General features: G+C 36.4%; 1 protein-coding gene and 1 pseudogene across 4 annotated transcripts; both read right to left on the reverse strand.

The window, feature by feature from the left end:
• Positions 1-646: 646 nt before the first annotated feature.
• On the reverse strand, positions 647-9,245 carry LOC18102773 (pleiotropic drug resistance protein 2-like; annotated as a pseudogene).
• Positions 9,246-11,207: 1,962 nt separating this feature from the next.
• On the reverse strand, positions 11,208-21,948 carry LOC7491633 (uncharacterized). Of its 4 annotated transcripts, XM_052456673.1 has the most exons (6): positions 21,723-21,948; positions 20,410-21,570; positions 20,028-20,239; positions 13,036-14,367; positions 12,030-12,144; positions 11,208-11,702 (listed from the first exon to the last, which is right to left on the reverse strand). In XM_052456673.1, exons 2-6 carry the CDS (start codon positions 20,441-20,443, stop codon positions 11,467-11,469), a joined length of 1,929 nt encoding a protein of 642 aa, XP_052312633.1. In that variant the 5' UTR covers positions 20,444-21,570; positions 21,723-21,948; the 3' UTR covers positions 11,208-11,466. The 4 variants fall into 4 exon arrangements, with proteins under 4 accessions (XP_052312633.1, XP_024466177.1, XP_024466176.1 ...); XM_024610409.2 differs by lacking the exon at positions 20,410-21,570; XM_024610408.2 differs by having other exon boundaries at positions 20,410-21,948.
• Between the last annotated feature and the right edge of the window lie 40 nt (positions 21,949-21,988).

Raw genomic sequence — 21,988 nt, forward strand, 5'->3', positions numbered from 1 at the left:
ATTCATGTTTCTTTCTTTAACTTTTTGCTGATTTATATGAAAGTGGAGTATATACAGGTCTAGGGCTACCACAGCCAACTCACCACGACACCAATACTTCAAGGATTAGCCGTGTCAGATCATGCCAGTTCAATTTGAGCCAAGTAGGCTCTGCCCGTTTTACCACACGAAGGAGAGAGAGTGGCAATCCGATGGTAGGAGTTGCACCCGTGACTTGGAATGCCACGGGTTCACTGCTTAACCCCGCTCCTAAACCCTTCGGTGGTACACATTTGTTTAGGATGAACGTGATAGTGTGACATGAACTGTATTTCAGAAATTTACGAGTAAATCTATAAATCATCGTATCAATACAAGTCGATCAATTTTTATTAAAATAATGTTTTTTTAAGTTAACCTAAATTGAATAAAAATAAATATAATTGGGTGAATAAAAAAATATAATTGAGTTAAATCAATTTTACCAGAGTTTAATTTAAAACCCAATTTAGATTAAACTTTGAATTACAGAATTTAGAATTTTTAGATCAACCGATTGGCCAGGATAAATTTAATAACTTTGGTTTTCACTGTCTTCCAAATGTTAGAAAGAAAATAAGAAGTTTAAAACACAAGATGGTAGAAGAAAATTGCTGAAGGTTGTAAATAAACAGTAAAATTCTTGTTCTGCATTCAATGAAATTTATCAAAGAACAATAGATTAGGACTTCCATTATTAATGAATACACAAGACATGAAGAAATAAAAAATTCGAGGGAGGCAAGCAAGTTAGCAAGCCACTGATAAATTTTATCCAGATTTCAGACACGACAGAGTCTGCAAGATTCTTTCGAGACTCTCTCCTGTCTTCTTTGGAAGTTGAGGTACTTGATTCCGTAGGCAAAGGTAAACAAGAAGAGTAAGACAAAACCGATATGGGCGGCTGCAACGGCTCCGAGGAAGTCATATTCAAATCCTATGCTTGCCTTAAGGAGCACATTTACTGGGGTTGGACTGTCTTCCGGTACCTCGATTAGTTTTTTGAGGTTGCCCACCTGAGAGGTTGGCCATAGATTGTCCAAGAGACTGGAGAAGCCCATTAGTACCACCTCCACCAGATAGGAATTTGCTGCAAACTAGAGTTGTCAGGTTTCAGTTTTTTTTTTTACAATATCCTAGATAGGCATTAGGAACTACGTAAAAATTCATCGGTAAAACACACTGTTCTGGGGACGAGGAAGCCAGACAACAGGTGGCAGCAATTTGGTGGCCTGGAGTGAGAGCGACAAGCATCATCCCGTAAAGAGTGAAGTGCATGAAGGCAGTGAATATGAAGAAATAGAACCACAAGAAGTTCTTAATTTCCCATGAGAACTCAATCTTCACGTAGAGCAATATACTGTAGACCACAGTTTGGATTGCAACATAAATTCCCTCTATGGCAACCTGTAAGGCACAAGATAGGATCGGTTATCCATTTATGAACGTTTTCTGGTGTCCACAAAAATTACACCAAAGTTTTAGCTTATTTTACCTGAGCAAATGCACAAGGCAGTTCGGAGTACATTCCAGCTGCTCTTTCACGGTAGAAGACTGTTATTTCTATCGACACGATTGACATCACTGAGGAAGTGTTGGTGGCTCCGAGGAAAATGACAGCAGAATACATTGCTCCAAGCAAATTGAACAGGTCTTGTTACTTGTGTCTGTTGACAAGAGTTTGCAAGTGCTTAAGATGGATTCAAATATTACCATTGACAGAAATCACATTCCTAGTGCCTATCCATTGAAAACATGGCTCCATTTTCCCAAAAGAAAAATTCGGTCTATAGTCCTTCAGAAACTGTGCAGAATACAACAACCTGACTAGCTAACGGCAAGTTTATGATGTTCTTTCAATAAGCTTTTACTTTTATTTTCCAAAAATCTCTATAAGGTTTTGAAAAAGCATTTTGTTGCTTGTCATCAATGAGAATTAACAGTAAGAAGAGAATCAAATATTACACAACTTACATCTTTTGCCCTTGGTTCCAGAAAATAAGTCCAAATAGAAGACCAATAGCCACTGTCATGAACAATCGCATGGCATTATATCGTGGGTTCTTCCAGTAAGACCATTTCTGTTTCAAGAAGCATGCCTTGCATTGAGTAAAGAAATCCTGCGAGTATTGTGTTGGAAAGTAAAGTTCCTCAGATCCTGTTACCGGAGTGCTTAGTTTTTCAATTAGTTCCCGATTTGACCTGTTTCAGAAAGGAAATAAACTATAAGCAATGGTCATAGTTGAGAACTAATTTAAGGAACATTGAAAGGGAGAATAAGGGAAAAAAACAATGAGGCAGAGATTGACAGGAAAGCATGAGTTAGTAGTACGAGATTCTTACCGGTAGAGTTTAGATTTTGCATATATTTCTGCAAAGTCTACATTAAGTTGAGCTTCAACTGCAGTTGAACTGATTTCCAGCATCCATGTACCAGGATTATAACCATCTTTGATCTAAGGAACCTCTGGTACAGCCTGAAAGATGTTGTAGATATTAAGTACTAGAAAACTTGTAAAAGATTTTAACATTTGAGAAGCAATACTCACTTCAAAGTTCAAAGTATTCTATGAGCTTGTGAGACTCGCAACCAAGGGCTCCTGCATAAATGACTTGTCCTCCTCTCTTCATCAGTAATAGCTGCAGAAGATAAAGTGACAAAAAATAAACATGAAGCGTCGTTGCTTCAAAAAAAACCAGCAGAATCAGTATATTGAATGACCAAAACATATGACAAATTGAAATAACTCATCAAAAGCTTCGAAAATATCTATGCTTGTTTGGTGAATAGTACAGACTACAGTTCGGCCTGTATCTACTGTAACTGTACGCATAACAATTGCGGCAGCTCTAGCATCAAGGCCTGATGTTGGCTCGTCCATGAAGATGATGGATGGATTAGCAACCAATTCTACTGCTATAGTGAGTCACTTTCTCTGCTCAGTCGACAAACCATCTATTCCGGGAAGTCCATAGATTCGTTAGTGGGTTCAGCTCAACCAAATCCATGACTTCCTCAACAAACATCTGTAGCACAAAAGATGAAAACCTGCTGATCAATATTTATGGAGGATGCAGAAATAGCCATATGCATCAGAACTAAAGCAAATAGCTAATACTATGGAATGAAATGCAATTTTCATGAAGAAAAAATACCTTTCTTGTATCCTCTTTAATTTCCTTGGCGAGACGCAACAAAGCAGAGTACAGGAGGGATTCATAGACGGTTACATACGGAGAATGGATATCATTCTGCTCACAGTAACCGCTAACCCGAGCAAAAGTTTCTTGCTTCTATGGATAACCAGAAATGCTGATACTTCCTTCAATGTACCCTCCAGTTTTCCGACCAGCAAGAACATCCATCAAAGTTGTCTTTCCAGCACCACTTACAAGTTACACCAACCAATGCTGTTAGAACACCGGGCCTGAAAACACCACTAACATCACGTAACAGCTGGAGGCTATCCTCTTCAATTCCTTGCATTTTCATTTCCTGATAAATAAAAAACCTAGATTTCATTATTATCAACAAAAAGTTCACAATCTACTTGAATGATGAACTTCTCAATAAAAATTAAACGGACATTTCATCAATGTTCTTTCACGATCTTTATATTTTCTGTTGTAAGTGATAATACAAAATAGATTAGAGATATACTTACCATAGGCACATCAACATAGTAATTCACATGATTAAATGCAAGTGACAAGGGCTGGAAGGGCAACACCATTCCTCGTTGCTTAGGCGCTTGCTCTGCAACTGCAAATGATAAGCACAAAAATGATTAAGATAGCAGTTTTGCCACACTGATTGAATAGAAATCTTTCTTGAACATGATCATGTAGAAGTTATGCATTGATAGTAAACTTATGAGTCAACTATATGGTCTTGAGTAGTGGAGATCAAGAAAAAAAAATTATTGGTGACATGGGATGAAGAGAAACAGCAGGATTCTTTGCAGAAAGCTGTTGAAGTACAGTACAGTCTAGTTATTAAGTTTTATTGTAAACAAGTGAACCTTCAGAGAATTGGGCAGCAGATGCTGGAGTCATTTCTAAGGCCTTTGCTGCTTGCTTTCCAGTTGAGGATGACTTCGTAGTCTCATCCTCTTCCAGAATAATGGATTTAGATTCTCCCAGAGCTGCATTATTTCCAAAAATTTATTAAAGTCAATATTAAGCTTACGTAGCCAAAATGAAGATCAGAATCAGAGTTGATGGCTTACGATCCAAATAAGTCAGTGCGGCTACAAAAAGGACATTAAAAACCAGAGCAAATCCTCGAAGTACCCCAATCGAAATCCAATACCAATATCCTTCCATGAACATGCCTCTCATTTTCAGAAGAACCTTTCCAACAGTGGGCTCAGAAAATGCTTTGTCATGATTTGGCTGCAGCAAGGAAAGACCACTTTAGTTCAGATAACAAGAAAATAAGGCACCATGGAACAATAAATTCATTATCAAACATTGTTAAGAAGTCTTACCACACTCCATCTTTCGTCGAGAAACTCTTTGAGGACTATGGCTTTCTGTCCATGCATCATGGGAGAAATATGGTAGCCCCAGATCATCCAGGGTCCAATATTATCTGCAAAATGGTGTAATTTTTTTTTCATGTATGTCATAAATCTTAGCGTATGCAACTACTAGAAATAGAAAATGTACACAGACTTACTTCCTTCAGCAGTAAGATGCAGAAGTGTAAACTATTTAGGTGGTGGCCCAGTGGTAAGAGCTTGAAACTAAGAGATTTGCTTCCTCTGTGGTCTCAGGTTTGAGCCCTGTGGTTGCTCATATGATGGCCATTGAAGGCTTACATGGTCGTTAACTTCAAGGCCCGTGGGATTAGTCGAGATGCGTATAAGCTGGCCCAGACACCCACGTTAAACTAAAAAAAAAGAAAGATACAGAAGTGTAATTAGCAAAAGGAAAAATCATTGTCCTTTGAAAACGATGAATCCACCGAGGACAAAAACTACCAGCAGTATAAAGGTGCCAAGGGTGCTTGACACAACTTCTGTTCTTCCAACAGCAGCAATGAAATGGAAGAGCAACAGAGCCATCTGATGCAAACTGTAGAAAGCTAGAAATTGTTTGAAAAACCTTAACATTTGAAAATATGTGTTAATGAACATGACCAACACATTAAAACAGCTCAGTTACACATCCAAAATTATTGAAAGACAGTAGTCCATGCACGTACCTGCTAGCAGCAGGAGCTAAGCCAATGGTGTAATATGTGAGCAAGATCCATATCCCAGACTCCAACAAGGAGGCAGGGATCCTCAGCAGATATATTGGTAATGCAAAAGCCCATGCTGGATAGAACTTGAAATCCCCTTGTTTGAAAAATACAGGAAGCCGAGTCATAGTCATCGCCATCTCTGCCATCCCATTAAACATAACATTAATGAGACTAAAGAACAGTGCACCATACTATTTTCTTCCTTCTTGAGCAGTGCCAACTGTCATTTCAGTTCTTAAGAACACTGTCATGGCAATGAGTGCCATGATAGTGATCCGGGTTGTCTTGAATATATAGGCAAAAGAGTTGCGCTTCATTAATAACCACTCTCTCAAAAAGCATGCCTTTCCTTATTGGAGATTCCATACTCATCTTTCACTACTGCAGCAGGATGGGCTGTAGATTTATCATAGGGAATTCGAAGTTTTTAGGAGACTTTTTGGCCTGTGTAGAAAGACTTGAAGCAATTCACCAACTCAAGTGTCGATACATATCGATAAGGTCCGTTCCTTTTGCTCCAGTACTGCTCTTTCTTTGATGTTACCTCTTGCAAGAAATCTGCAACTCCTTTTCTTTCTGGGCACTTGAAACCAACACTTTCGAATAATTCAAGTACATCCTCACGTGGACCTTGGTACACAATCTGACCTTCTGAGAGTAAAATTGTCACGACATCATTTCCGAAAAGGATTAGAAGAAATAAACCTTTGAGTTAAGATTTATTTTTTGGTTATGTATAATTATGTTATTTAACTTTGATTTTGAATTCATTAGATATTAGAGTTTTGAAGATTTTGTTTTGAATTTGTTTAATAAATTGATTAAAATATTATGATTTAATTGTTATAGGTAATAATTTATTTAATTAATTTGAAAAATTTTGAGTAAGGATGATGATTTTGAATTATAATTTGTTTAAATTATGAATTTGAGTTAACAATTTTGATATATCAATAAGTGATTTATGGAAAAATCTGGGTTTAAGGTTCAAGATGATGAAATTTCAGTTTGATTCATCAATTTATGAGAATTACAGTTTAGTCCTTTAACTTTTGAAAAAATATAGTTTGGTCCCTAAAGCAAACTTCAAGACTTTGGACAAAATTGAGGATGAATTATAAGCAAAATTTCAATATAGTTATGAATTTATGACAGTTTCGGTTTGATCCTTCATCTGATAAAATTACAATTTGACCTCTAAAAACCTGATAAAATCTCATGTTGATCCCAAACTATAATTTGTATTAACTATTGTATTAAGATAATTAATTTATATTATAGAATTAGTTATGTTATGCGAAGAAATTTGTTTTGTTTACATAAGTGAAAATGTTTGTATGCCTATGTGGGATGATCTTTTGCTACAAGTTGATGACTCCTCCAAAAAACTAAGATTCATATATGATGTTCATAAAGACTAACAATATCCTCTCAATTATCCGTCAAAAATAAAATTACAGCCAGGGACCAACTTGTAATTTTTATCATATTTTCAGGGGTCAAATTGTAATTTTATCAAATTGGAGGACCAAAGTGAAAATATCATAAACTCATAACTACACTGAAATTTTTCCCATAATTCATCCTAAATTCTGTCCAGAATATTGAAATCTGCTTCAGGGATCAGATTGTAATTTCCCCAAAGTTCAGGGACCGAAGTGTAATTTTCACAAATTGAAGGACTAAACTAAAATTTCATCATCTTCAACCTCAAACCCAGATTTTCTCATAGATCACCTACTGATCTACCAAAATCTCTAACTCAAATTCATCATTTAAATAAACCATAACTCAAAATCATCATCCTTACCCAAAATCTTCAAAAATCAACTAAATAAACCATTACCCATAATAATTAACCCATAATATTTCAATTAATTTATTAATTAAACCCAAAACAAAATCTTTAAAACCCTAATCCTCACCAAATTCAAAATCATAGCTAAATAGCACAATTATACATAATCAATGGTAATCTTACCTTAGGGGTTTATTTCTTCTAATCATTTTAGTCTTTCCTTCTCCGCTTTTTCGTTCTTTTCCTCTCACGGTTTCCTCTCTCAAAAATTCAGATTCTTTCTTTTTTGTTTATTTTTATTTATCAAGTTATTTATTTAATTACCACAATACCCCACTTCCATTTACATCTATTTTCTAGGCCTCGAAGGACATTGTTGACTCTTCCTATCAACTCTTTCTCTGTTATATTAAAATATTACAAAAATAATGTCATAAAAAAGGTCATACGTTTCGGGTGCAGGTTGCAAAAGAGAAATTATCATGGTAACATCCAGGATACGAACCATTTGCCTCATAAATTTGACAATTTGGAAAGTGGTTGAACTGTCCAGACCAGTTGATATTTCTTCCATGAAAAGAGCTTTTGCTGGTCCAGCCAACATCTCTCCTGTAGTAACACGCTTCTTTTGTCCGCCGGATATACCTCTTCTCATATCATCATCACCCACCATAATATCAGCACAGATATCTAGTCCAAGAATCTGTTGCAGTAACCTTAATCAGTAAAGCTCCAGATTCCTGAACTATATAGTAAATGGTAGAGACAGTAACTGCAAGTGAAGTTAACAAACCTTGAGAACATATTCTGTAACTAGACTTCCTGGCCTGCCATAGCTGTCGCCTTCATGAATGCATCTATCTCAGGATCTGGTTTTATTCCTGCTTCCTTTTCTCTCATTCACAACTCTGCCAACAATTCGTATCTAGCCCCGACTCCCAAACAGCGCCCTGAAAAAACCAACGTCTCTCTGTCTGTCATCTCGCCGTGATGAAGATCATGCTGGCTTACATAAGCACATGTTCTCTGAGGAACGAACTCGTGAAATTCACGTCCACAGTCCGTGACTTTTCCTGATACCTGAACAGAAAGTTACACGTGACTAAGCCAGAATTCTGGACTTAAATCTTACATTGATAGTTCATCCAGAATTGCTAACACAAGTAAGAGACTATAAGTGGAAGCAGAAACACAGCCTGAGCTCCTTATCCCTCTTCCCTGAAAGTGCCTGCAGCAATGTAGTTTTGCCTGATCCTGGAGGTCCTAGAAGCAGGGTTATTCTGAGGAAACACGAAATAACATAAACAGAATGAATGATCTACAAAGTTCAGGCAAGCTTTATGAAGATTCAATTAGTCCAAACTATTTCAATACAGATTCATTATAGAGAGAACCAACATGAATCTGCTAGTAACAAATAAACAGTAATACTGTGAAATCACATAGATGTACCTCATTGGTTTAACGATTCCGCTGGTTGGGCCAAGAACAAAGATTATTTTACATGTTTATTTTACAATTAATGTTCAATCGGTAGATTTAATTAAATAAAATGCAGTAAGTGCACATATAGCATAATGAATTCACTCTTCACTCTTCAGACCTTTTTTCTGCATGCTCTACATGATTAGAATCAAATAAGTTGTCTGCGGAAATAATTAAAATGACAGGAGGAACCACCTCTATTTTGTTCATGGCAACATTCACCAGAGTTGGAAGTGCCATGGTTCCAACATATGCATCTCCTTCAACCGACAAATGCTCGAACCGGACTTCAATCCTAGGAGCGTCAATTCCCACCCTGTTTAAACAAGTCAAGGTTTTCAACAAAAGAGAAATTATTTATACTGGAAATATCATAAACAAGAATAACCATTGAGGAAGAAAGAGCCTGACCTATCAGTCCTTTCCCTCACCCTACGAAGAAATAGCTCACTATCCTCTTCAGCAATCACAGGTAGGCAGTCTCTCGATTGCAGCCCTTCTAAGCTCCTCCTCATCTTCCTCTCTCCCACTCTTTTGAAACACGTCTCCTTGATTGACCCACACCTCGTGAATACTCGCTGAGGCCCAGTTCCTTTTACTCGCTGATGATAAACTCCTCATGCTCGGTGACCTTGTGCTCAGTGACCTCGTTGACCTTGCAAGGTTATGGCTACCAGCAAAAGCCTCAGCCATGGTTTAAAATCTGTACTCTCAAGCTATTACAAAACAGCAAGATTCCTTTGAACTATACCAACTTTGTTATGGTGCAAGAAGAACTTGCAAGGAGGACTTAAACATATGAAATTTTCAAGACTTGGCAAATCCTGAAGCAAATCACTTGAACAATGCTTCGGTTATATTTGGAGTTGATGAGCATGTAAAAAAACGGTGATGATGGGTTGATTTCAGAAGGCATGGTTTGTATAGGTGAAGAAGATCACAGGAAAGGCAAGATAGTGACAGAAAAGAGTATGAGGGAGTTACAAGAAAGCTGAAAGATTTTGCACCAAAGGTATCCGCAATTTTGTCAAGTAACACAAGGATGGGATTATTACACATTTTTCTATTCTATGTCGTTGTATCCTAGGAAATCAAGACAGATTCCTGGTCTTCTGACAACAATGATATGTACCTTTGCTTGTCTTTGAGTCCCATGACTGGAAACTTGGTGCCCTCTTAGCTGACAACTAGAATTCCAAAGGGATTGGCATATCCTCCAACTCTTCAATCACTTATTATTAAAGTTTCTCTTGTCAAATTTATTTATCTAAATCCCAGTCATTAGCATTAATACAAAGCAGGAATCTACCTATAACTGGTGAAGGATATGAGCAGCAAACTCCAATATCAACCCTTTTTTGTTCCTGGTTCTTGGCCTAACCAGCACGGAACATGATGTAAAATAAACATGCATGAACGCAAATCTTTGTCGATCGTATGACAAGAAATCAACCCCTCATAGGCGACAAGCAGCTCGTCCACTAACCTTGGACTTGAAAGAGTTTTTTTAATTTACTTTTTACAATTAATGTATCCTAGCTAGTTAGATTTCATACATTGAACATATGTTCAATCGGTCTGTTTTGGTTAAATAATGGAATTCATAAAAAAATTATTTTTCATGCCCTTTACTTTAAAAATTGCGCTTAAAACTCTTCAAATTCTAAGTTCAAACCTCTAAAAATATTCCCTTTTGAAACTCTGGTTAGTCATCCAAATGTTTAATCTATCTCATGACCAATTCCATTGTTTACCCTAATACCTAGATAGCCCTAACATATGGCCCAAAAATTGACACAATATAGACTCAGGTATTGGACGTATTGGTAGAAGTAGACGGTGATTTTTAAAAAAAAATTGTGAAACTGGAAAAGGAAAACACAAGCAGATGATTTGTGTAAGGCACAAACATCATTATAAGGCCTGTGAAAACACTCACATGATAGGCTTTCAGGACACTAACATGGACCGTTGGCTACAAGGTCCATCAAAAAGCAGTGACTCCACTGGTTCTTCAAAACAGTGTTCCATTTTCATTTTGATCTTTTGTTTTTTTGCTTCCAAGTACCTCAAGTTTATCTCACAACATATCATGAGTAGAACCAACTACGATCCACGTTATGTCCCGGTAAGCTCCAGCCAATATCAGATTACAGCAAATGGTCGCGATCAGGGTGGTTCGAACTCCAAGAAACGTTGAACAGACCATAAAAGGGGTCATGATGATTCACCTAACCAGAGCCCATTCTTCGACGAATGTAAGGCTAATATCCCTGTATGCTGTCTACGCGACAACAGCACCTGGGATCGCAATTCAAGCCTTGACCATAAGTCTATAACTCGTGTTCACTAGCTTACTTGACGGGACCAAAGTAGAAACTTGAAACGAAAAAAGTCAGGTGCTGACAGAAAGGGACCTTTTCTCCACGTGTGACTTTAAGTTTCTCAGGTTCAATGTCGCAAGCATAAACAGAGAGCTAAGCAAACCAGAGACTAGAAAACATCCACAAAGTATCATAGTGATCAATATGGGAAGAGAGACTAACCTGGCTAAATTGTGAATAAAAAATGCATCCATGGATGGAGCATGGAGAAATCAGGGTAATGAAAAATGCACATTTCTTGACCAATATGCCAAAGATAAGAGATTCGCCATTAAGGTAAAAAACATTTCCTGAAAATTTCTCTCTTTTTTTTGAATTTTTTCCAAGGACATCAACCAAATTCCCTTGTAAAAACATTTGGCGTGAGGTTTACAGATACAGAATGTACATTCAATCAAAATCTATACAAAATTACAATACTTAGGGTTGTCCTCCAAAGGCATCAAAAACAGCAATGGGGCTGCAGTCCTTCCCGTAGTAATTATTGGTTCAACTCAATTAGTAGTAGCAACAGGAATAGCCATTACCAATCAATCACACAATTGGGTGACAGCAACATCAGTTGAACTGGCAACAAGAGCAGCTTCAGCAATTTTAAGTGCCATTGCAGCTTTATAGGTTGCCAAATCTGCATTCTTCATGAGCAACTGAGCCCTTCTACGCTTGAGGATGGCAGCTTCCAAAGATCTCTTCACTGAGTTTTCAGCTTCTTCGATTTTATGCATGGCATTATATCCTTCCAAAGCATCTTGATCAGCAGCCATTACTGTTCAGCAATAGAATTACAGATGATAAAATGTTAATTTATGATAAATGACAGTGAAGTGGGAAGCAAACCATACAGAGTGTAGATACTGAACACAAATAATTATAATATACAACTAACAAACAAAAGAATAAACCTGAGAACCGGACTACAGTAATGGCCAGGGCAAGAATCAGTAAAATACATCACTAGAAAATAACTTTTTTATTCAAATTCCTGGGTATCATTTGGTATGAAAATTCTCAACACATGCATACTTGACTAAGAAATAGAGTAAGTTTAGAGATGCGTTGACTACATAAAAAAATTCTAAAAGAGAGATCTTACCTGGCAATAGACTTGGTTGTTTGCCTCTTCCAAATTGACTGGGAGGTCGTTTGAATGACCTTCTCTTACGCAGAACAGGTTTTGGAATCACTGGGGTTTTCTTAGCTTGATGCCCCTGGTAGCAAGGACCATCAATTTTGATCAGATTAGCCAATATAGACCATTACCAGACACAATTAGCATGCATGTAAAACAATAAATGCTGCAGGAGAGAAGAATGAGAAAGTGAACAGGAACTGACATGGAATTTAAAGTTCCATCAAAATGACATGAAAAACTAGCAAGAACGTCATGGTAATTTTACATCAACGCACCGGGAAATTAACTTTTCACAACAAGCAGGTGGTTCAGGTTCTTGTAGCCACGTCAAAGTTGATGGGTAGTTAATTGTAAGAAGGCAGAAAATGTGTCACAACATTATCTTAATTGAAATCATTTATTTTCCATTCCTTTCATTTTTTTCACCCAAATGATGAATACTATAGCTAAATGAGTATCTTTCCAGCCTATTAGCAAGGCGATTGATGCCATAGTTGTGGCAAAGGGTTATTTGAAATAAAATCTGGGTGCTTTTACAGATCAATGTTTTCTTACTATGGTTATTATGATGGAAAATTTTCACAAAGTTGCATTTTTTGCAACTCCATAATCAGTTGAAATCAAAAGCAAATATTAGCAATACAAAAAATGCACTGAATAGCATTGAAAATTCTATAGCCATGCCAAGCTAACCCCTCAAATGGCTAAAACATGATTCACCGATGCAAAAAAAGTCAAGGAAAATTAATAATTATGCGTGTATGTTGTGTGAGAGAGAGAGACAGATAATGATAAGGTAGGTTCATGAATTTTTTTGAAACTCCTCAATCTGTACTTGATGCAAAATTTACTTTAAAGATGTTACTGAGAGGTGAAATGATAGGATATTCAATTCAAACTGCAGATATCAAAGGCTACTGTTATTCAATTCCAACTGCAGATAAGTGAGACATAACAAAACATTTACCTGGAAAACTCGGAGCAACGGTGAACATTTCTGTTTCCGTTTTTTCATCCAGTAACTGTACACAGCTTCAGCCACTTCCCTCCTACCAAAATCCTTACAGTATTTTGCTGCTGCATTCTCATCAGTGAAGTCATCTGGATTGCAGTAATATGACTTCTCAAGAGCATCAATCAATAACTCAAAGTTATCCTCTGAAAGATGATCAGATTCTGCTAAAAAGTCATTATTATACTTCTTAAGCCATTCCTCATCTTCAGAATCCATGTCATAACTTGCAGTGCTCCTCGCCAAAGCTCTAGCTACCTCATCATTTTCAGAAGAGATGTAAGCATATGGTCTTAAAAAGGGAGCACCGCCACCATTCTCATAGCCTAACACTTCTCGTACTCCAGGCACAGAAATGACCTTGGAAACAGAAGCCGGAACATTGCAATCAGAGCATTCCTTGTACAATTCCTTGAAAATGAACCAGTCCTGTCGGTTAGGGAATTCTAGCTTCCAATTGTCATCCCCAGTCCAAATTATATCATGAGTGAAACGGTTGGAAGCACAAGTCCTCATACTTTTCTGTGCCAGATGGGTGTATCGGGTTAACCCATCTTTCTTCACCACAAGCACCCACTCCCTTGAACCAGTGAATTCAAACATGACAGTGGCCCCTTCTATCCTGTAACATCTGTCTGATTCGGAAACCAGTATATTTGCAGAGCAGCTAGACATATTCATGTCCTTCTTCACTCCAACTGCAGCAGAATTCATCTCTTTGATGTTTGCTGCAGGGCTACTTCGAACTGACCTTCTAAGTTTGTTCTTAGACACAACAGAAGAGAAAGGTATACCTTTTCTTCTACTACTAATCAAATCAGAAACCAAAGCACCGCTAGCTTTGTGCAGGCCAGCTATGGCAGAATTTCTAGGTCTCCCTCTCCTGAGTGAGCTCCTTCTTTTCTGAATACCACGGGAATTTAATCCATTTCTGTACTGGGTGCTTCGACCAGCTAACTTGGAAGCTCTAACAGATGGATGTACAACTGCCTTACTCCCAGAATTATCAATTTCAGGCACAGCTGTAATTTTCAGAGCAAAATCTGTTTTCATGGTCGTGCATGATTGATCTACTTTACTTCCGCTCATCATTACATCATCATCCTCATCATCCTCATCCAACGAGTTATTTACAGGTATGGGAGACAGAAATTTAAACCTAACAAACAAACTGAGATGCATGTGCACAAAACACGAAGGAATTGAAGAAAAATCCACAGAAAACATTGGCAGAAGCTGCCTGGTCCCAAAAAACTTGCAAATTCCAATTCTATCAGCGGAAAGATCCTGAAAGAAAAATTTAGAAAGGGAGAGGGGGTGAGAGCAATGTCAGGTAAGTATATATCATTCAAATTTAAAATACCGATCAAAACCTAAATTCAAAAACTTTCTTTTAACAACAAACTAAGCTAAAAGTCACTTATATTAAGCCGGATAAAATGAGCAGAGAGAATTGACACTTTCTCCTTCAAATGGTGGACATAACCGCACAAAAGACAGCCGTTATATAAAAAGAACCAACACTCACCCGCATATATATAAAAAGAAACAACTATACAACTTCGGCAGAATACAGCCATTATATAAAATGAACCAACACTTACCCGCGCAAAATGAAGTCCATTCGAGGCAAAAACACTGCTGATTGGCTCCGACAAGAGAAAATCAGCAAGTTCAGAAAGGCTCAAATTGACCCTCTTAATATACCTCAAAACCGAACTCAAAAAACAAGACAACCCATTACTACTACTAGAACTAAAATCCTCAACTAAAACAACAAGCTCAGGAGTACACACAAGACTCTCCGAACTCTCATCATCCAGACTCCTTCGCTGCCTACGTGAAAACTGAATCCCAAACTTCTTATCCTCCGAATCTTCACTCTTTTCACCACCAAGTCTCTTCCTTTTCCTCCTATAAACAATCCCAAACTTCTTCTCACTCTTAACCCTCTTAATTCTCTTAGGCGCTGCAATGGCAATAACAACACCAAGATCTTTCTTCAGTTTATCGTCATGGGCCCACCCACTATTCTCCTTGTACTTCAGATCACTATTTTTATTTTGATTCTTCGTCTGATAGTTGTCGTTCTTGATTATAGTGTGGTACCACTCGTCGCCATCATTGCTTCTCCTGAGCTTGCCATCACCAGATTCCTGCCATAAACGCCGCCCAGACCTCAACACCCGAGCCCCATCAACTCCCTTAATTACCCCAAACACCCTCGTCGTCCTCCGCAACCCCACCGACGGCATTCTCGCCGTTCGGCCCCCGTTCAGACCTACCCTAGTCTCGATCTTCTCGCTCCTCAACTCACGGAGTAACCCCGAGTCAACTCACCACCGATTCACAAAATTCACTCAGTACTCTACTGGTAAAAAAAAAAGTTTCGGTTCTCCTTGCGACAAGGTTCACGGTCCGGATAAAGAGGAGAAAGGAGCAGAAACGTCCATGGGGCCGCTCTACTCGCTCAGATCTAAGAACAATCGACTCACTGTGGTCTAAAAGAAACTGGGTTAACTCAGACTTGACTCGGAATCAGACCCCCACACGTAAGTAGCAGACAGTATGGTCTCAAAAACAAACAACATCGTACCCAAAAATTAAAATTAAACAAAAAAACCGATTCAGATTCACAAAACATAAAAAGCCCACAAACAACCCCAAAAAAAAAATCTAAAAATTTCAGAGAAAACAAGAAGAAATCTTGAAAACAAAAGATGAGGGGTCTCTTTACAAAGAGAGAAGAAAAGAAGGGTTTTCTTTAAAGAGATTGAATCTTTCTTGAAAATAAAAGAGACTCACGTAAATCCTGTTGTTTTGTTGTGGTTATTGATGGTGGTGTTTGCTTGAGGGAGAGAGAGAGGGCATTTGTGTGTGTTTCTTTCTATCTCCTGGTGGGGGCTGGCTAGGGTTTATGACTGAGAAAGAAAGAAACACGAGGGAGGGAACCAACTCACCGACTTATCACTGCCGTTGGATTGAGAGATGGATGGTCGAGATTTGTTTTAAGGATCCGGATTGTTTGGTTCGAACCATTCGATGGGTTCCGGGATTTAGAGAGAGAAGAGGAGTTTTATAGCGGAGATGATATTTTGGGATTCATGATGAAATGACTTGAATGTCCTTGATGTTGTGGATGGTTTGAGAGGGAAATGAAAAAATTCATAGACTTAGATCATAGTCATTAGACGTCTGTGAAGAGGGTTACGCATTTAGCATTTGAAATTAAAATTGCTTTAAAAAAATTTAATTTTTTTATTTTAAATTAATTTTTTTATATTTTTATATCATTTTAATGTATTAATATTAAAAAAAATTATTTTAATACATTTTCAAATCAATAACATTTTTAAAACAACATCAAACAAGCTTTCAATTTACATTATTTATTATATTGATATGATTGAATTTAATCAAACTAGATTATTAAAAATTTTAAATAGAAATTGGATTGATTTTTTTTTATCCAAGTTAAAATTTAATTTGGATTAGTGTTAGATTTTAGATTGTAAATTGTTTGGGTCAACTTTTCTAATCAAGGCAGCTAAGAAATGGAGTTTTCAAAGGGTGAGAGGTCAATTAAGACGAGAAATACTTCCATGAATTTGAAAGTAAAAAAGAACAGGGTGGGAAAAATAGAGAAAATTACCTAACTATTTTATAATTTAGTTGTATTTATATTTACTCTTCATGTTTTTAAAAATTATAATTTATATCCTAGATTTTACTATATGTATTGTTTATATATTAAATTATTAATATATATTATGATTTTTCAAAACACCAAAAAATGAATAAAAACAATTAAAAGAGTAATTTTTCCTAAAGAACATGAAATAGGAAAATACATGTTTTTAACACACATCTAATGACTATACGATGAAGCGATAATGATGAAGGGAGTGTAAGAGCGAGGGAAGGGGTAAATAGTAATTTTGAGTTTAAAAGCAATAACTCAACCAACCATACGATGAAATGAACCCACCCAGAGCTTCTTTGTGAACATCGCCGAGCATTTCTAATATTTTTTATTTTTTTATATTTTTAAATTATTTTAATATATTAATATTAAAAATAAGTTTTAAAAAATAAAAAATATTATTTAAATATATTTTTAAATAAAATACACTTTAAAATAACTGCCTCTCGAGCCCGTAAAGGAAGTCAGTCCTTGCAAATTTGGACAGCTTTTAAGATTATCCTTGAGATCAAATTTGTCAACCAGATAATTTAATTACAGCAGTCAAAAGCTAACAGTACAGGAGTAGCAGTGGCATCCTTCTGTTGGTGCTTTTTCATGGGAGAAAAGGATTATGTAATGATTTATGTTTTGTTGTGGAACAGTAAATTGTTGTCTTAAACGAAACGATAACAAAGAACATGATTTGCGCCACTTACAAAAACATACAGATCATGATGAACTGTAGTGAGTAAAATTAAGAGGAGCAGGAAAATACTGTGTGCGCTGTGCAGAAGTAATGGATTTGTGATGCTCTTGTGGAAGGTGCCGAGCCGTTGCCAATGTCGCCGTCACAAAGAAACTTGCGGCAGTGACTTACGGAGCACCACTTCCACCCTACAATATGGCTAGTGGTTTGACGAGAGCAACAGAGCATGACATTAGTCATCAAGCATTAACTAATCTTAATTGCCTAATCTAATCTTCTCCAACGATTTATTAAAGCAACACAACAACGTTGATTTCTTCTCGACCATTTGACTGTTTATTTCTTTCTGCTTTACAATTTGTATTTAAAAGTAATTTTTAAATTGTTCTTCGCAGAAAAAATCACCAAATTAATATTTTTTTTAAAATTTAATATATTGATATAAAAAACATATTTATAAAAATTGAAAATGACCATTGAACGACATTATGCACCCGGTAACAAACAGACAAAGGTTTTTATACTATTTTAATCTTAATATCATCTATATAAGTTATATTTCTTGTCATCGTTAAGATTCGACAAGTATCATGTTCGTGCAGCATAAAATTTTCAATGAGATGTATATTTTGATCCTTGATAGTTTTTTTTTTAAAAAAAAAACTATTTACTTACAAAAAATACCCTTAAATAAAAGTATTGTTATCACCATATTTTACAATAAATATATTTAATTCCTAAATTAAATTTTGACAATCAAATCATAAACTAGATCAAAATTAGTGAGGCAATTTTAAATGGGTGGATGATTTGATAATTGATAGTTGTCTACATGACATGCTTCTCCTTTTTTATTCTTTTACTATATGGACCCGACCATGCAGACTACCCAGCCACAGCCACAACAGTCTAAACAATTCTCCCTCCTTTCTCCTTTTGATGAACACAATGGACCAAGACAAATCAAGGCGGTGTGGACCATGCGGTGAGAATTTTCAAAAAACTGAAGAGAAGGGTATCTAAATTTCCTCCCATGCTTCCCTCAGAATCCAATACAGATTTATTTATTTTCTAGTTGAAAAAGAAACAAGAATCTAACAGACAATGGAGAAGGTTAAATTTGCACTGCATATGATGATTTTTCGCTCTTTTTGCATGATTCAACCTAGCTTAAAGGTTAGTTGGCACATCAGTGTCTTGCCTCCAAAGGGTCAAAATTGGCCCTAAACCAAAAAGGTTTACTTCATCTAAGGATCTAGGTAAATTCAATATACTGAGATGCAAAAAAATGTTAAGACAGTGAATAAGAAATGCATGAGATTTGTAAACAGCACAAAATCTATAATATAAGAAACATTTTCACCCTAAATTACAGCCTACTGGTTTGACACAAAGTCATCGAGCATTAGCTAATCTTAATTGCGTAATCTAATCTTCACCAGCAATCTATTAAAACAACACAACTATGTTGATTTCTTTTCGAGCATGTCATATAAGTGTTTGTTTTTGTGTTATAATCTGTTTTTTAAAGTATTTTTTAAATTATTTTTCATTTAAAAACGCATTAAATTAATGACATTTATTTGTAATGTAAGCTTTTATGCATCCCTTTATTTTTTTTATTTAAAAGGTTTTTATACTATTTTTATCTTAATATCATCCATGTAAGTTATATTTTTGTCATTACTAAAAATTGACAAGTATCATGTTCATGTAGCATAAAATTTACATTGATATACATTTTGATCCTTGATAGTTTTTAATTTTTTTTTAAATTTATTTACAAAAATCCTTAATTAAAAGTATTTTTATCATCATATTTGACAGTAAACATAATATAATTCCTAAATTATTTTTTAACAAATAAATCCTTACATATCAAATTATAAACTAGATCAAAATTAGTCTAGCAATTTTAAATGGGTGGATGATTTAGTAGTTGTCTACATGACATGCTTCTCCTTTTTGACAAAGCTTCTACTATATGGACCCAACCATACAAATTACCCAGCCACAACCACAACAGTCTAGACAATTCTCCCTCTTTTCTCCTTTTGATGAACATAATGGACCAAGACACGTCAAGGTGTGTGGACCATGCTTTGAGAATTTTCAAAAAAAATGAGAGAAGGGCATCTAAATTTTCTCCCATGCTTCCCGCAGAATCGAATACAGATTTTTTTCTAGTTGAAAAAGAAACAAGAATCTAACACACAATGGAGAAGGTTAAATTTGCACTACATATGATGATTTTTCTCTTTTTTTGCATGATTCAACCTGCCTTAAAGGTTAGTTGGCACATCAGTGTCTCGCCTCCAAACTCCAAAGGGTCAAACTTGGCCCTAAACCAAAAAGGTTGACTTCATCTAAGGATTAAGGGAAATTCAATGTACTGAGATGCAAAAAATGTTAAGACAGTGATTAAGAAATGTATAAGATCTGTAAACAGCACAAAATCTATAATATAAGAAACATATTGCATTTACTCATTTTACCTCGATGCAAACTGCAAGGGAAAGAAAGACTAGGGCTTGTTAAGAGACTTGGACTCTTTACCTTGGTGCTGTGGAAAGAAAGACCAAGACTTGGACTCGTTAGCTGCAAATTGATGTGTGCATGCCAAATTGCAGTAACCTCCCAATAGCATTGCACCGGCAAGAAAATTGCCACTATGGATCCACGCCAATGAGATTGCCCAGTGTACACGCTAGAGCAGAAATACTTCCAAATCCGCATTTTGCTCTTCAAAGAATTTGCATAATGCTGCACTGTGTTTTCTCAACAAATCAAATATTTGGATTCAGTTCAATATTGATCAAGGAATTTCCCTTGAACAAGAATCTACAGTGATTAAGTCAATAAAGTTTTAAGTATGAGCTTATATCTGCTGGTATCACATAGCTAATTGCAACAGAAGATAGAGTATCCGTCAACTTACCCAGCGCAAGAAGTCGACGGGGATGAGAGGCCATGTAAAGTGAAAGCACTCGCCGAATCTAATGGGCACATATGACCCATTTCATTATTGCAGATGAAAGCTAATGACATCATCAACAAAATAAAATCATGAGCTTCCTCCAGATATTTCCAACTACAACAGGCAGCACTCCAGCTTGATCAGCTATAATTGTCTCAAAAATCTGAATGAGTGAGGTGATATTTTGATCGCCCTGTAAATAATAAATAAGGCTTGTACTCCCAAGTCCTAACCAAATCATTGGCTTATATTCATAACCATCCATAATGAAATCAGAGGGCATTTAGTTCTACATTATACCTAATATCTGGCCTTCCAGTGATGGTTCGTGAACATGGCACCCATCTTGATGAAATAAGCTCAAGTGTGCAAATCTAAGAACTATGTCCTGAGTCTTAACATGCTAAATATAGGGCACGACAGCCAATAACCATCAACTGTCATGAACATAAGCAAGAAAGAAGAGCATGAACTATTTTAGGATATTCAAGCGCCACAGTCAGCAGTAGTGGTCCTGCACGTACATGTGCTACTAAAAGCAGAATGAAACGACTCGGACCTTTTTCTCTTCCCCTGTACCAAGTTGAAAAGCACGGAGCAAGACTGAGATAGAACCCAAATTGTTCTTTAACACGAGCAAAGACCTTGATCAAGGATTCCCCCTTTCAGACCACTCCATCAACGACACTTCAACAAAGAAATCACTTCCAACTTGACAGAACATCAATTTTAGAAGCTTTCTTAACTTACATTAAACACCCATTTGTCAACTCCAAAGCGTAACTTAGATCCCAGGTAGCTCTGACCTATCCCCCAAGCATTTTTCATGCTATAACTTATTTTCCGATCAATCAAAACTTAACCACAAAATTCACTGTAACATCCACAATAATCCAACCCTTTATGACAACTAAGCTCCTATGCCATTCGGTATCATCCACGACACCTTATCAAACAAATCGACAAGTTCACAACTTTAACAAACCCAAATCCAGAATTACAATCAAATTCAAGAAACCAAACACATGCATCGAACTTGACATAGATTTTCACTGACAGCACTGAAGCTGGTAGAAATCAAGCTATACATGCCTTACACCATCCAAGATCAAAAAAACATCACTGTGTCATCAATTTTTCCAAAAAATAAATCAGATTATCTTGATACTTCAAGTTTCAACATCAACCCACATTGAATTTCACACAATCTTACAAAAACAGATAAGAACATAAGGTAGTAATAAAATTACTAAACAACTGTAAAAAAGTCTAACCTTGAGCTTCCCAATTGGCAAAATCCTGCATATGGGAATTCAAAATGCAGGAGAAAGAGTCTGTTTTGGCTTAGCTTCTGATGTTTGAAGGTCAAGAAGCAGCAATCCATTTAAGCAATGAAGAAAGGTTTGAGGTTTGACAACTTTTTTTAAGGTGAAGATGAGTTCTATGAAGAGGAAGAGAGAAGCAAAACTCTGTGGAGAGAGGAGAGAGGCTTCGACTTTCGATTATGAAGTTTATTGTTATTCCATGAATTGCGTTTCAA

This window comes from Populus trichocarpa, chromosome 10 (assembly GCF_000002775.5).
Source record: "Populus trichocarpa isolate Nisqually-1 chromosome 10, P.trichocarpa_v4.1, whole genome shotgun sequence".
NCBI classification, from domain to species: Eukaryota; Viridiplantae; Streptophyta; class Magnoliopsida; order Malpighiales; family Salicaceae; genus Populus; species Populus trichocarpa.

What these genes read in the sequence shown, in the direction of transcription:
- LOC7491633 (XM_002315414.4), bottom strand. Translation starts at nt 15,335, where the DNA reads ATGCCGTCGGTGGGGTTGCGGAGGACGACGAGGGTGTTTGGGGTAATT. An exon ending in ATGGACTTCATTTTGCGCGG is followed by an intron (nt 14,368 to 14,684) that starts GTAAGTGTTGGT and finishes TTTTTCTTTCAG; the next exon opens with GATCTTTCCGCTGATAGAAT. An exon ending in CGTTGCTCCGAGTTTTCCAG is followed by an intron (nt 12,145 to 13,035) that starts GTAAATGTTTTG and finishes CCTTGCTACCAG; the next exon opens with GGGCATCAAGCTAAGAAAAC.